At 38.1% G+C, this 14,660-nt stretch overlaps 1 protein-coding gene across 1 annotated transcript; it reads right to left on the reverse strand.

Moving 5' to 3' along the window:
* Positions 1–5,086: 5,086 nt before the first annotated feature.
* Positions 5,087–14,312, reverse strand: FXN (frataxin; the record flags this gene model as incomplete). The annotated part of the gene is made up of 4 exons (XM_009887716.1): positions 5,087–5,240; positions 8,638–8,735; positions 12,744–12,864; positions 14,224–14,312. Coding segments are annotated over 4 exons (462 nt in total), but the record flags the coding sequence as incomplete, so codon positions are not given.
* Positions 14,313–14,660: the final 348 nt, after the last annotated feature.

Here is a 14,660-nt window from a genome sequence, read left to right on the forward strand (position 1 = left end):
CCCCGAATCCTTGACTGCCCCAAAGGGAACCGCGCTTCAGGCTGGCACTCCGCAGGTATCAGCTTCCCCGCATCACTGCTGGTCCTGCAGCCGAAACGAGACGGGGGAAGAAGGGCCAAACAGCCCCGACGGGATTCTTGGGAGTCGTGTTTCTTCTGCGTTGTGCAGCACCGTATGTCACCAAGAATTCCTTATCTGCTCTCCCGGGCGGTTAAACCCCATCCAAGCCCCTCTAAAACTAAGCGGTACGCTCCCCCACGATCAGACCCGTGAAACAAAAATATACTTACAAGTGTTCTGGTTTGCTGTGAGTTGCTGGTGAGAAAGGGCAGGCGGGTTTTCAGCAGATGCTAAAATATACTAGATTCCCACAGCATTCCCAATTCAGATTGGTTTCTTCTTCGTGAGGTGCAGATGTTTGTGCAGTATGGCTCATACAGAAATTAAGATAAGGAAGGCAAACGGTGTTCTTCATGAGGGTGCTGGACTTTGGAAGGAGGCACCGAAAGAGCCTATTTTATTGACAGCAAATATGAAACTGCATTCAGACGCTGTACTGAAAACGCCTGCTTGTAGTGGTAGTTAATAATTAACATGCATGTGCATACAGTAGTTTTCGAGTGGCTGTTGCCGCCTGAAAGCCCCAAACAGCAAAACTGAGGGGGTAAAAAAGGACTACTTCAGTAACTGGACGTTTTCTGTCGGCTATAGACAGGCTCAGCGATCAGCACGTAGTACAATATTGCATTCAGGCAGAATCAAGGCATGAGGAGTGGAAATTTAGTCTTACTTCCAGGTATGTGTCAGATTATTTGGTTTACACTGTGCTGGGTGTCTGTTCCCCTAATGAATGTTTAGAAACTTCATCTGTTCTCTAAATGTTTTCCTTTTTTCTGAAGCTGCTGTTGTAATAGTGGCCTTACCATGCTTGGTTAATGGTTCTAAAATGCTGTGAAAAGGAAAAGGAGTAATACTATTGTCATATTTATTCATTTTATTATTAGTTGGCTTTTTTTTTTTTTTTTAGAACAGTAGGGAACATTGATGGCTAGCAGAAGAGCCTACATCTAGAAACTGACAATGCTTACAAAATTACTCATTGTAATACTGATCACTTAGCATAATTACCATGACACAAACAATTTTTAAAACAATTCAGCAAATTGAAGAGGGCAGCAACAATGTTATATGGCTTGTTTTAAACATCTATTGTTTCCTTATCTAAGCTTGTCTGTCTTTCCTTAACCTGAACTCCAAAAAAAGTTTGTAACTAATCGGTGTTTAAAAAAGTTTACTTGGTCATAGCACTGTTTATTCTACCCCCAGCGAAATGGCCTTTGCTGGCCATCTCCTTTGGTAGAGCTCATGAATCTTGCCTTTGTTCTACAATTGCCAACAGTACAGTTTACAGAAAAGACAATTTGGGACAGAGGGGGATGTAATTCCAAACAACTTCTTCTTACCTTTAAACAGGAATTTAAAAAAAAAGAATTAAATCTCAACAGCAAAACACACTGGAACATGTTTGATTGGTTACAGTTATAAATAGTGGTGTGCAGTAAATTTAAAATACCGTCCCCTAAGGGGCCACAACATGATGCAGCTTGCCCCTAGTCCTTCCTTGCCCTGCCAACAACATCAGCCGTTGGGCAAAGTTAATCTCTTCCTGATAGCCTTTGCTTCTGCCCCTCCCATGCTTCCTTTTCTATTTTGAATGTTCTTCCAGGTATTTTGGCAAGCCTCCGCCTTCCTTCCCAGTACTCCCACACATTCCAGCGCTGGTTAGCAGAATCACAGAGTTCAACCATTAACCAGGACCTGAAAGTTACCAAACACACACCTCCCTGCGAATCCCCCTTCCCTTATTTGGCTACCACCTCTTCAGGACAGGTCTTTATCCCATTTACTGAAGCTGCTGAAAGACTTTGGGAATTCTAAGGAAATAAGATGGGATGATTTTATCACATGGAACAGTCTTGCAGGGAAGAGGTAACATTTCTTAAAAATTATCACAAGTCCAAAAGAAAACCAACCAACAAACACCAGGCAAGCATTTAGGCACATAACTCCTGTCAGACAAATGTAGTATTTTGTGACCAATATGGACTGCGAGCAGTTGCTGGAAGCTTAGCTTAACTACATGAACCAATCCAGACTCCCAAAGAACCCACTGGCACACAGGAAACAATGAATTTTAGCAAGGTTAGACGAGCTGGGACTTTCAGACTGTAGGCCAGAAGCAGAAAAAATACAACAGTCACCAGAAAGAGTGATTAGCTATTGGCGAAAACTCTGACATACCTAAAAAACTCAATACACCCCACTTTCTCTGCTGAGTCTGAGCCTCCAGTACAGCTACCAATGCCAACACTCATCTTTCAAAAGTACTCTGTGTGTTTCCCTTCACTGAAGATGGAGCAACGGTCCTGTGGGAAAAATGCTGTTCTTATCGATACTGTCTGTAGCATATATCAAACGATTTTCCTTCAGCTATTTGTTTTGGGAGAGATGAAGCAAGAGAACTGTTGACATGGTATCAGGTGTGTAACCATAGAACAATCTGCTTATTCAAGGAAGTTACGGAAGTACAAAATAGTACAGACGAGTTACTTTTTTGGGGGCGATATGCAAAGTCTGACGTTAGGATGAGAGCTCGTCCTGTGTCTCCGCTGTACGAGCATGATGGCTGACCAAGTCCTTGCCCTTACTTACAATTATATGTAAGTATGAGAGCAAAAAGTGAGTCACGTCCTATGATTCATTTTGTACACCAAGATAAAACTCATTCTAACTTGCTGACACTCCTTATCTTCATGAGTTAGATTAAACCCATTTGTTACTCAGATACATAAAACCAGGAAATTGTTTGCATAAATAGCAGTAGCATTATGGATGAAGGGCAAGGCATGTCAAATGTGAAAGCTTAAGTGCTCTTAAAAAATTCTCCCCGATTGGCCAAATTTTGAACAGAATCTTTCCAGTAAGTGTTCCTCTAAGAAACACAAAGAATTCAAAACAACACACACATGTCTGTGGTCTTTATCATCATAGCCTGAAATTGCACCTTTAACTAATGAATGAAGAATTCTATATGCAACTTGATTTTGGTATAAACATTTGCGTGAGACACAAGGGAATGGAGACAGAACCTTTCAAATATGAATCAGATGCATGTTAGTGAATATGACGCATGCAAATTACTTAAGAAAATAATTTTTGGAAAAGTCAATCAGAAAAATAACTACACAATCTGTATGTGATCAGGTAAAGGAAGAACTAGGAGGAAGTATCCTTGATTCAAGTATCAAGTCGTTAACATGCATACAAATTTCTTTAAATAGCTATATGAACTAGTAGGAGATTGAGCTAAATACTGTAGTTTTCCACATGCTGTAAATTATTTTCAGTGTTCTAAATTCAAAACAGTAAAAACATGTTCTATTTTTAGCTTTCCTTTGTTTAAAAAAAAAAAACACCCAAAACATCTTTTACGCTTGTCCTCATACAAGTTAGTAGTCATTGTATTTACCTCATCCAGTAGAGTTGAAATTTCAGTTAACTGTTGTATTTTTTATTTTGACTGAAAAACATGCAAACAGTGTGCACAATTAACCAAGAGCGGCTTCCAGTGAAATACTACTCTCCATTTAATGGTGGGAAATAGCAGGTAACAATGTTTGTATTTTAAATGCAAATACCGGGCAACAATACTATATAGCTATTGTTTTTCAATGACAAAATGAATCACATGTGTAGTAATTCTAGCGAGCCAGAGAGTCATGCCAAAGTAACCACAAGCATCAGAGGAACCAGGAAGAAAAATAGTTTGCACTGAACATCTTTTAATACAGTGATAAACTATTTATAAGAGTACGGTATAACTGTTTCCTCAAGAATTAGTCAACAACTTTGTGCTTCCATTTTAAAGGCAATTAAAAACCACCAGTAGTAATAATACACCAGTGTAAGTGTTGAAGTGTTCTTCTTGCAGTTCACCATTTCTTCTAAAGCTTTTTGGCTTAAGATTCGGTGTATATAATTTATTTCATTCTCATTTTTTAACAGCCTGAAAAAGACAGCTTCATCAGCCTAAGTACCATACTCAATTCTAAGATGCAAAAAGGCAAAAGTTTCTGCATCAACACGGTACAAAGGGCAGCCTTGTTGTAGCATGGTGAACAAGGATAATCTAAGCCCACTTACTTAAGAAATGCAGCAGAACAAAATCAGTGCAAAGTTTTTGCTACTGTGAGAGTACCTTAATTTTGCTCAACTGAAAAAAAAAGTCAATAAATTATGTTTTTTTACTCTTTGAAGAACAAAAGGGAACAGAAAGAGAAATGGCACAGTAACAGAATGAAATGTTTGCAGAGATACTGCTGCACAGCTTAAACATCACATACCAGCCTTTCCAGTTCCATATGATGCTTACAGCCATGCAGAAATCTAAGTAATTTAAAGTTTAGCTCCAAAAAAATCCTGATGTGAAAGAAACCAGAATTTATAATTTGGAGAAAAGAGCAAGTTCTGCAATACTGAGAGATAAACTCTTACTGCATGCATTACACAAAATGAAAACTTTCTACCTGCCACAGTCATTTCGTTTATGACATGTTCAGTTTGACTGTGATGCATTATTCCCTTGCAATAGCCACAAATTCTAATCCAATGCATTCACAGTACCACAACTTACGTCAATGCGATTCACAGGCATTTCTTGGTTTGGTTGAATATCTCATCAAAAGAAGTTTAGCATTTGTGCGCTGGTGAGTAGTCACCAGATGGGTCAGTCCTTACATCCAAACAAGACTTACAGACATGTCATGACCAACTTCTGCAGTAAGAAAGTAAGAAATGCAGTAACAGGAAGGGTGACCTCAACTACCTGTACTACATGGACATAGATTTGAGCAGTGACACAGAAACCCAAAGAATGAGCACTACAGAAAAATATATTGTTTTCATCTTTGTTGCACAACATAGTGAAGTCAAGAAAAACAACAGCAGAATTAACCTCAGGTACATCAGACACCAAGGAAAGGCTTGGCTTGTGGTTAAAGTCTTTAAACTTCCATGAGGTAGAATATCAAGTATCTTCCTTCCCAGAATATATTAAGCAGGACAAATCCAATTTAGTTTTTAACGCTGTTGAAAATTCTTTTGATAGTAGTTCGTGAAGGGATACTCTGTCATGAGAATACACCCAATTCCGTCCAGTCCAGTCATAGCGTTTGGGCCCACTAGAAAACAAAACACACACCGTGTAAGTACAGATTATTAATGGGGAGCTGCTGGAAACCTGAATTTATAATGTACCCCTGAGAACATGCAGGAAAAGGAACAGACAGCGTGGAGAAGGACTGGTGGGCAGTCTGAGGAAGTGGAACAGAAAAGGTCAGATCTGCCAGGAACCACTGAGCCATCCAACAAATATATCTGAAAGGTGACAAGATGTATCAGTCATTCCCAGCGAACACAAGCTCTTGGTTTTGGGACTGATTTTTCCAAATTTGTTCCCTTATCTCCTTCCCTCACCTGTGTAATTTTCTTGCACACAAATATTACAAGGGATATTTTTATAATGCAGAATTAATGCTATTGATTAGCTCTTGCAGCAGTCGTGCAGATATTCTAAGCACAGCAGAACACAGATCATTCTCACTTTCTTTTTAGAAGCAACAGAAGACTTTACCAGCTGAAAGCAAATATATTGGCATGTGGGAAATTTCTATTTAAAATGCTATTTTCCTCTGTGCTATCATATACTTGTTGGCTTGATTTTTCAGGCCTACATTAGGCCTATCAAGAAGAAAAAATTGAACACGTGGGTTCCATTCCAGACCCTTCTATCCACCCAATTCTCCACGTCTGAAACAGGAGAATGACTGAAAGGCACTCACTACCGTTAATGTCAGAAACTAAGAAAAGAGAAAGAAATGAAATGGTCGCCTGGGATAAACAGACAAACCATCAGTCTTATCCTTGAACTAGTACGACAAAATGCCTTGGAACTCAGACAATCCACGCAGAAGGTCTGCTAGAAAACAGGCTATCCTATATATAAACAAGAACAATCTGCAGGTTCTCTACAAACATAAACACTAATCTGAACCTTGAATATCCTGAATTACTCGCAACATTCAAATGAAGAACTTTCCAACCACTAAGAAAACTATGAGAAGTCACAAATGCAAACACAAATCAAAGTCACTTCCACTGAAATCTCACTTGCTGTATGTGAACTGGTAGCTATTTGGAATCAAAATTATGTGCTCCAGTTACTTTACTATGCATTTCTCACTCCTTTGTCTTTGCAGCGCAAGTGTATGTTTATACTGTCCCACACCTAGAGAATGGGATGCAGCCATTCATGAAAATCAGGCTAAGACAAGCCATTTAATCAACAACAACAAAAAAATGCGTAAGTTATTTTAACTGTTTTTAAAAGTTACGTAGTAAGTATCAGTGATAAATTTAGCATATGAAACACCTCTGTAGTTCTCTGAATCTCCAAAATGCTGTACAAATGTGATTTTTTTTTTGTCATTTAAATTAATAATTTAAGCCAGTATCTTGTGAATTCTATAAAATACCTACAAAGTTAAATACAAACAATATATTTCTCATGGCAAGTCTGCATACATTTTTAAACCATAAGAGAAAAGAATTAAAATATCACATTAAGGTATTATTAAGAGATGCTGTGTAAGGTTGAAAAGTCTTTCAGTCAAAGGAGCTACATGCAATTACTGCAATCACACTGCTAACAGGCTGCACATACTCTCTTACCCCCTTTTTTAGATTGTCAACTAAGTAAAGCTTTACAAACACAAGTTTAAGTTAATTTTGGTGTATAGATGCATGGTAGAAATCAGGTCCAAAAAATTAAGAAAATGTCTCTCTCTCACATCTTAAGAATTTGTCTCCCTCAGGATATGCTCTTAAAGACCGAGGATTCTAGATTTACTGTAAAAATTTCCCAAATATAACATTCGATACAAGTGATCACTGGCAGTAAGATCTGCTTCTTTCAATTCCCAGTATATTGCACTTAAGAAATACGTCACTCCATATCATATAGTAATTGCTTGAGCTGGTTTTCAGAAGTTAGGAAGTAAGTGAACATGCACCATCGTATTTCAGGAAATACCACTGTTTACCATAATACCAGTTCAGGAAGCACAAAACTTAATGTTTGTAGGTGAGTCATTTTTTCATCACAGATGATGAAAAATACTGTCAGAGAATTTTCAAGTTTATCTCTTTCCTTGTGTATTTTATTCATTACTGCAGTAATCAAAAAAAAAAAGTTTAACCTTTTTTTCACAAACTCCGTGAAGTATGTACATCTTAGCTCAACTACAGCTGGCTCCAAACAGACAGGAATTCTCTGAATTTTGATTTTCCTAAATAGATGAAAACTTTGTGTCAAAGATACAAAATTCTTATAGTCACCTCAAGCAGAACCAAGGTCTGGAAATTATGTTTGTTGCAAAATCTATGGAATGAATAAATTCTACACACAGCCTGCATCTGTCTAAACAAAAAAGTTTGTTAGCTTGCTATGCCTGTGCCTTAGCAAGTCATGCACCTGTTAAGTAAATGATTTAATTAATAAAAGGATTCTGGGATAGGAGAGGAGTTAGTAGAAAAAAAATTACTAACCTAGTATGCTGTGCACCAGCCAGTACATAAGTACACTAAATCAAAGTTAGAATTTTCTTTAGGTAAATTTTATGTCTTTTAAAATTATTTCTCTTAAAATTATAAATTCCATTGTGCTTCCTCCTCTGCCCCCAACACAAACCCTATTGCAGAATCCTACTACTGCAAAACCGTTCCCAGGTTTGCAATCAGTAAATTCTTTCTGAACAACACTTCAAGAGGTACGCCTGTGTAGTTACTGGGAATGTTTATACTTTCCAGCTAGCTGGTTCCTCCACCAGTAACACTGACCAACTCCCTCAGTTCTTTCCATAGGGTAGTGGCAGAGAATACAAGTTTTGGGGGGGAGACAGCTACAATATCTTCCCACATATCTGGCTGCCATCCCCACTGAAACCAACCAGAAAACCTGGAATGGATCAAAACACACAGCATTAGAGAAGGCAGAGGGAACAGCTAGCCAAGGCTCCCATAAAGTGCAGATGCTTGACAAAAACAACCAGTGGGAGAGTGCATAAACATATAAGGCAGGAAATCCCACAAGCTTAAAGGGGAAGGAGCCACCCTGTTTAAATACAAAGAGAGGTTTAGATCATAACATCATCATCACTCTTTTTCCAACAGAAGCTTTTGTTTGTTTTGTTTTGTTTTTAATCATGGCTGTTTATTTTTTCTATGAGTAGGCTATATTCCTGTAGGCAGTGGTTTTGGACTGGAACAGGGTATGAAAATTCTGTATTACACATTTCCTGGATTAAATTAGGTATGTCAGTATACTGCTCTGTGCTTCAAACCTCTGTACCAAATTATTATCAAACATTTAGATTATATCATGTTTTGAGAATATACTGAGTAAAAGGGCTACTTCTGAAAATGATACTATATAGTCTGTGCTGTGCTATAAAAAAGGGGAAGTACATTTCCATCCAGTCTGCAGACATTACATAACTAACTAACTTATACATAACTTACCTAGTGGGTGAGGACAGCCAAATCTGTCGGTTTGGTGTTTGCTTATTGATTACATATGTTCCCATGTCTCCACCTAATTTAACTGTTAGAACTCCACTCTTAAAACACAAAGAAAATAAGCGAGAAATTAAAAAAAATGCATCCTGCTACTTGACAAGAATTACATCATCCACAGTAGATAAACAGAAACTTACACATCTGTATCACATTCCCAACTACTTCCCAAACAATAATAGCTTGGAAGAATGATTACTAGGTATCAAAAACTTGTTTTAATACCCCTAGGACAACCTGCACATCTTTGAGTCCGACCTAGACTTTAAACATTCTGGTCAGAGTTTGATTTAGTGTATTTGCACTAATGGCACTACTTAAATAATACTCTTGAGCTTTGACCTGTCATCTTGAAAGGACTGCTAGTTCATTTTGCGAGGATTAAAACATCATCCAATAACAACGTTTCTATTCACAAACAATGCAGAACTGGTGTGGTTCAAAGTCAACAAGCTTAATGGGTCATTGCTAGATTCCTGAGCCATGCAGTTTTACCTAACTTTTCTTAAGTAACTCTAACAGTTTCACGGTGAGTAAATACTATTCTTTCTCCAATAATTCTGATGAAGTGCCTAGATCCTGAATCATACCTCAAAAATGTTCCACTTCTAAACTCCATGAGATCTGGTTTGTTTTAGGTATGCCAGCTTTAGACGATTATCCTACTGAGCATTTATTTTCTCTTCCTTACTCACATTTCTTACTGACAACATGATTCACAATTGCGTGACGTTTTCACAAGTGCATTTGAGAAGCATGCGTAAGTCTGACAAAAATATTTCTGTCCTAACTTTAAAAGAACAACACTACTTGGACTAGAGTTAACCTACAGATGATCTGAATTATGCTAATTAAAATGGGTATCTCTACAAAATACAGTTTCATGATTCAGGTGATAGGTTAATCGTATTTAATCTACAGTTTCTCAAATAGTTCATGCACTATAGCACAATAAAGTCTCTTTAAGGGAGTCACACTCTTCATGCTTTAGACAGAAGGTATCACTAGAGCTACTATCATTGCTATGTCTATTTGCTATGTATAAACACTTCAGCTGTAGAGGCCCCAACACAGGAAAGACATGGACCTATTGGAGTGGGTCCAGAGGAGGGCCACGAAGATGATCAGTGGACTGGAGCACCTCTCCTATGAGGACAGGCTGAGAGAGTTGGGGCTGTTCAGCCTGGAGAAGAGAAGACTGGGGAGACTTTATAGCAGCCTTCCCATAGCTAAAGGGGGCCTACAGGAGAGCTGGGGAGGGACTTTTTACTAGGGCACGTAGTGACAGGACGAGGGGGAATGGCTTCAAACTGGAAGAGGGAAGATTTAGATTAGGTATTAGGAAGAAATTTTTCACTTTGAAGGTGGTAAGGCACTAAAACAGGTTGCCCAGAGAAGTTGTGGAGGCCCCATCTCTGGAGGTGTTCAAGGCCAAGTTGGATGGGGCTTGGAGCAACCTGGTCTGGTGGGAGGTGTCCCTGCCCATGGCAGGGGGGTTGGAACTAGATGATCTTCAAAGTCCCTTCCAACCCGTATCATTCTATGAAACACTTACTGTGGAGAAAACAATACTTTAATTTGTGAGTACCTACTACCTGCAAACTTACTCTGTAGCACAGGCAGCAGCTTAGAGCTTCCTTCCCATACAAAGTAACTCAGTGTTACTGGTTTCTGACATATCTCAAGGATCATCAGCCATGAAATACTACTCGCAAGGTCTGATTTTTTTTTACCTTAGTTTCCATGCTGTTTCTGTACTTGTTAAGCAATTTATATCTATGATCAATAAAATAAAAAGAGAAGGCTCCCCTGGTTAATATTGCTATCAGGTTGTCCTGCCAGTTACATTAATTGGATACTGTTTTCATGCAGAGAAAGACAAGAACAAGCTACTTCTCTAGTTGTCAGAATTCAAACTTTTCTATGTCTCAGTGGTCTTAGATCTGCAGAGATACAGCAGAATAACAATAGGCTAGGGGAGTAGGCCTGAACAGCAATATAAAGGTTTCACTATTCTTCTATGTGCTCTTTAGTGCCATATTAAGTATTCACCATGATGTTATGCTGTATGCTACAGAAACAGTATAAGTAAATAGGCTTCCAAAGAGTTAATAAAAAATTTATACTATTGCTTACATTGTGTGTCAGCTGTTGGAGAGTATTGTTGCTCTGTCACTGCAAATTAAATAAAGATTAACTTCTAATGCTGTGTTTAAAACGTTTTCCCATACATTTCACAATACTTTAGAAATACTAGAAATTACAACTTGAGTTTTTAAGAACTTAAATTGCAAGATATTTTTACCATATTTTAAGAAATACTGCTGTATATATTTTGTACTACTGGATGAATGTTTGTTAGCTCCTGGTAACAAGAATATTCTTCAAAAGAGATTTTTTTCCCTGGACACGAAGATGTAAATTGCATGAAGAAATCAAGTTCATAATTCATAGGCATAACAGGCCTTTATTACGTTCGCCACCTTGTGGCTCGCTATAGCACTAGCCTTGTTTGTTTGGAATTAGCTTTGGTAAACTTGGGGCTATTTAACCTTCCGCTCTTAACAGAAAGGACAACGTATTATGATGTCATCATACAATCTATGCAACAAAGGAGCACTGGTAAAAATTAAGATGGATGAAAAATAATTCCTTTTGAGCCTCACAATGAGTCAACAACAAACACAATCCACTCTGCAGTGGCTGGAGGTAAAATTCTGACATAAGATGCCTCATCACCTTCACGTAATGAAGCACCTAAGAATATTAAAGAGGTAAATTATAATCTTTTTGCTAATCAGGACTCTTAAAGAGTCCTAAACTTTTTAAATCAGGCTAATAGGCGCTGATATGCTGCTAAAACATACTGAATAGCAATGGTTAAACAATTCTTTGGTTTTCATCGGAAAAGCAATTAGCTATAACATTAACTACATACTTAATGAAAGCAACAAATAGTATTTGCTAAGGGCAATAGCAGATGCCTACTAACGATATGATATTTTCTATCCTAGCTATAGAAAATAAAGAATGAACATTATGATGATAAAATTACACAGGAGCAAGTCTGAAAACTACAGAGTCGTGGGTGGGGTTTTGTTTTGCACAGTGCCACCCAAACCGTCTGCTTCAACGTCCCTGAGCATAAAAACTTAACTGACAGGGCTAGTAGAAAGCAACCTCCTTGTCGTAAGACGTGAAGAGGGAGCAGCAGTTATGTGACCTCAAAAAACACGCAGTAGTGAAAGACTTGTGTTGCAGATGGCAGCATAGGGAGAAACTGCACTGTCCTCCAAGTCATGTAGAGGGCTGTAACATACAAACCACTTCAGGAATTGTATATAAAACTAATACATTTCCTATACAAATAGAATAAACATTTTTAATCTGAGTCTGTCAATCCTGTAAAAGAATTTGAGTGGCGGACCTATTATAGGCTCCAATTATCAGGGTAGCAGCCACCCAGTGTCTCCTGTGACAGCAGCCTTCTCCACGTGTAATGCTCTGGTCTCACTTTTGTAACCACCTATGCAAACACTGCATCCTCTTGTGGCTTCTTTCCACCACAGGCTGTCATCAGTAAAGCCAGGATAAACATACTCTACCTGGTCAAGACAAACGCTGCTTCTCAGTAGTCAGAGCAATCAAAGAAACTGCTCTACCAGTTACATGTGATGTACACGTACCATGCCATGTAGGCCTCTACTAATATTCACCGGCAGGGAAGCGACTGCTGATGTCAGAGGTCTATGCATGTTTAGAAAAATTTACAGACCGGTTTCTCTCTCCTCTTGTGCTCATTTATTATTCTATATTACATCTTTCTCTATACACGAAACATTTTAAATCCTCAAATCATACAACAACATGTGTCACTTTTTACCAGAACAGTCGCTCCAGTCAGTATAAACAGGCATATTTTAGCAATAAAGCTGTAAAAAAATCATTGTATTTTCAGCATTGGCACTAAGGTGACTAATTTAAAATTCCCCTTCAAAGAGAAAAAAAAAAAATCTACAATAATTAGAGGTAACAGAATGTTTAAAACATACCCCTAAAGAGACATCATAATCTTCTGGGGTAAAAGGCTTATCTGTCAGGTCCTCAAAGAAATCTGCTAAGGAGTCCAGGGTTTCTTCAGCCAGTTTTTCATAAGTGGTCTCATCTAAAGAGCTACAAATGATATACAAGCCCATAATTAGGAGGAAAAACATGGAAGATAGTATTTTCCCTGTAATAAAAACATACCAAGACCATGACCTTGGAGGAAACGGTAACCATGAAATGACCATATGAAGCCAAGTAGTCATTTTTCTTAAGGTAATGCAGGTAACAATCCACCTTATAAATGGAGGTAGAATTTTGAAATTTTGGTAGTAGAGATCTCTTAACTGACGAATATGTACTTCTTTCCTCAGATATACTGACCCCTGTGTACTAAGTGGACAGAGTTAGATTTCAAAATAAGGCATTTTCATAAAAGGACTTTGTGCAAGAATTACTTAGTTTTGAACTCTACAAATACAGCAAGTATCTGCTGTTTAGAAGCATATGTCATTTGACTAAGAAACTTACTGTAGCTATAAGCAGTTTAGAAACTTAAATATCACATGCCACGTCTGCATACAGCATTTGACTTGTCAACTGAATTACCACTGCAGCCCAGTAGTGAGATGCTATTTAAAGTGTACTTACAAACGGATGCATACATATACCTTCTTCAGAAAGTCTCAAAGCACGCATGTAGCCATTACGTAAGGCTTACAGCCCTTATGAGACTGCTTTTGTTACCGTGTTTAGGTAAGTAGAAAAAGTTAGTGGGAACAAAGTCTACATCAATTTAATTAACCAAATGAAATTAAATCATGTAAGTTTTGCCATCCGTATCAGTGTCAGCTTTTAACTGAGTGCATAGGCGGGTATCTCTAGCAACAGACAATTCAGTGAAATCATTTCAGTTTTTGCCAATGGGTATGGCAATAAACAGTTACTATGAACTATGGTGACTCAGTAGCTGCCAGCGGAAGATACAGAACATAATTTAAATAAAAAATTTCTTGCTAGCCAGTTACTGAAATGCCACTTATGTGAGGGACCCCACAGGAACACCTAAGGGCATGGAGAATGGAAAGGCTTAGGATTAGGCAGGATTCATGTACTGGTTCAGGGTGCAGTTCAGGTACTTAATGGTAAGAGCCATTTTAGGCATCTGCACAATCCTTCATTGGGCCTCCAACTGCTGCATCAGAAGGGGAGAAGTCTCTGACAGGTACTGTGTCACATCCTCTCAGCGCAAGCAGAAATTTCATGTACACTGATATATGTGAAACAGTGCTAGACACCTACATTTACGTGCATGGATTATTTCCTAAGTGACTTCCCAAATTCACCCAAAATGCTTTTTGCTAAAACCGTACTTTTCCTTTACATCATCATATCAACATTACATTAGTTTGATAGTCTCACCATGTCTATAAATTATTTTCAAATGCAAAGACGATATTTTCATGAATATCTCAAAATAAAACTTACCTCGTGTCATTCAGAGTTCCTGCATTTCTTAAATTCATGAACCGAACAGTCTTGCACGTAACCTCTGAAGCATATTGTAATTGCTGTTGAAAGTAAGCGTAAGTAAAACGGAGTTACAAGTTAAAACATGAAGAATTATATATTACATATTTGTCACATGAATAAAATAGATCCTTGAAGACCTTTCCATCCTCCCCAAGTAAAATATTCTGTATCACAGAGCTCATATGGAAAGAATTATGCAGCTTTAGTCTTTGGATGATGGAGGGAATCTAGAATATCCCTGTCTTCTCATACAAACTAATGCGAAAAAAAAAAGGCATTTTATTCATAAAACAGTGAACTAGGGAAGAGAAGCACTGTTTTCTTTCTATTGCTCTACTGCAGAATTACTGAGCAACTTCAGACTACTGGCTTAGGCCAAGATTTTCACAAAT

Source organism: Charadrius vociferus, unplaced genomic scaffold (genome assembly GCF_000708025.1).
Source record: "Charadrius vociferus isolate BGI_N301 unplaced genomic scaffold, ASM70802v2 scaffold286, whole genome shotgun sequence".
Taxonomy (NCBI): Eukaryota; Metazoa; Chordata; class Aves; order Charadriiformes; family Charadriidae; genus Charadrius; species Charadrius vociferus.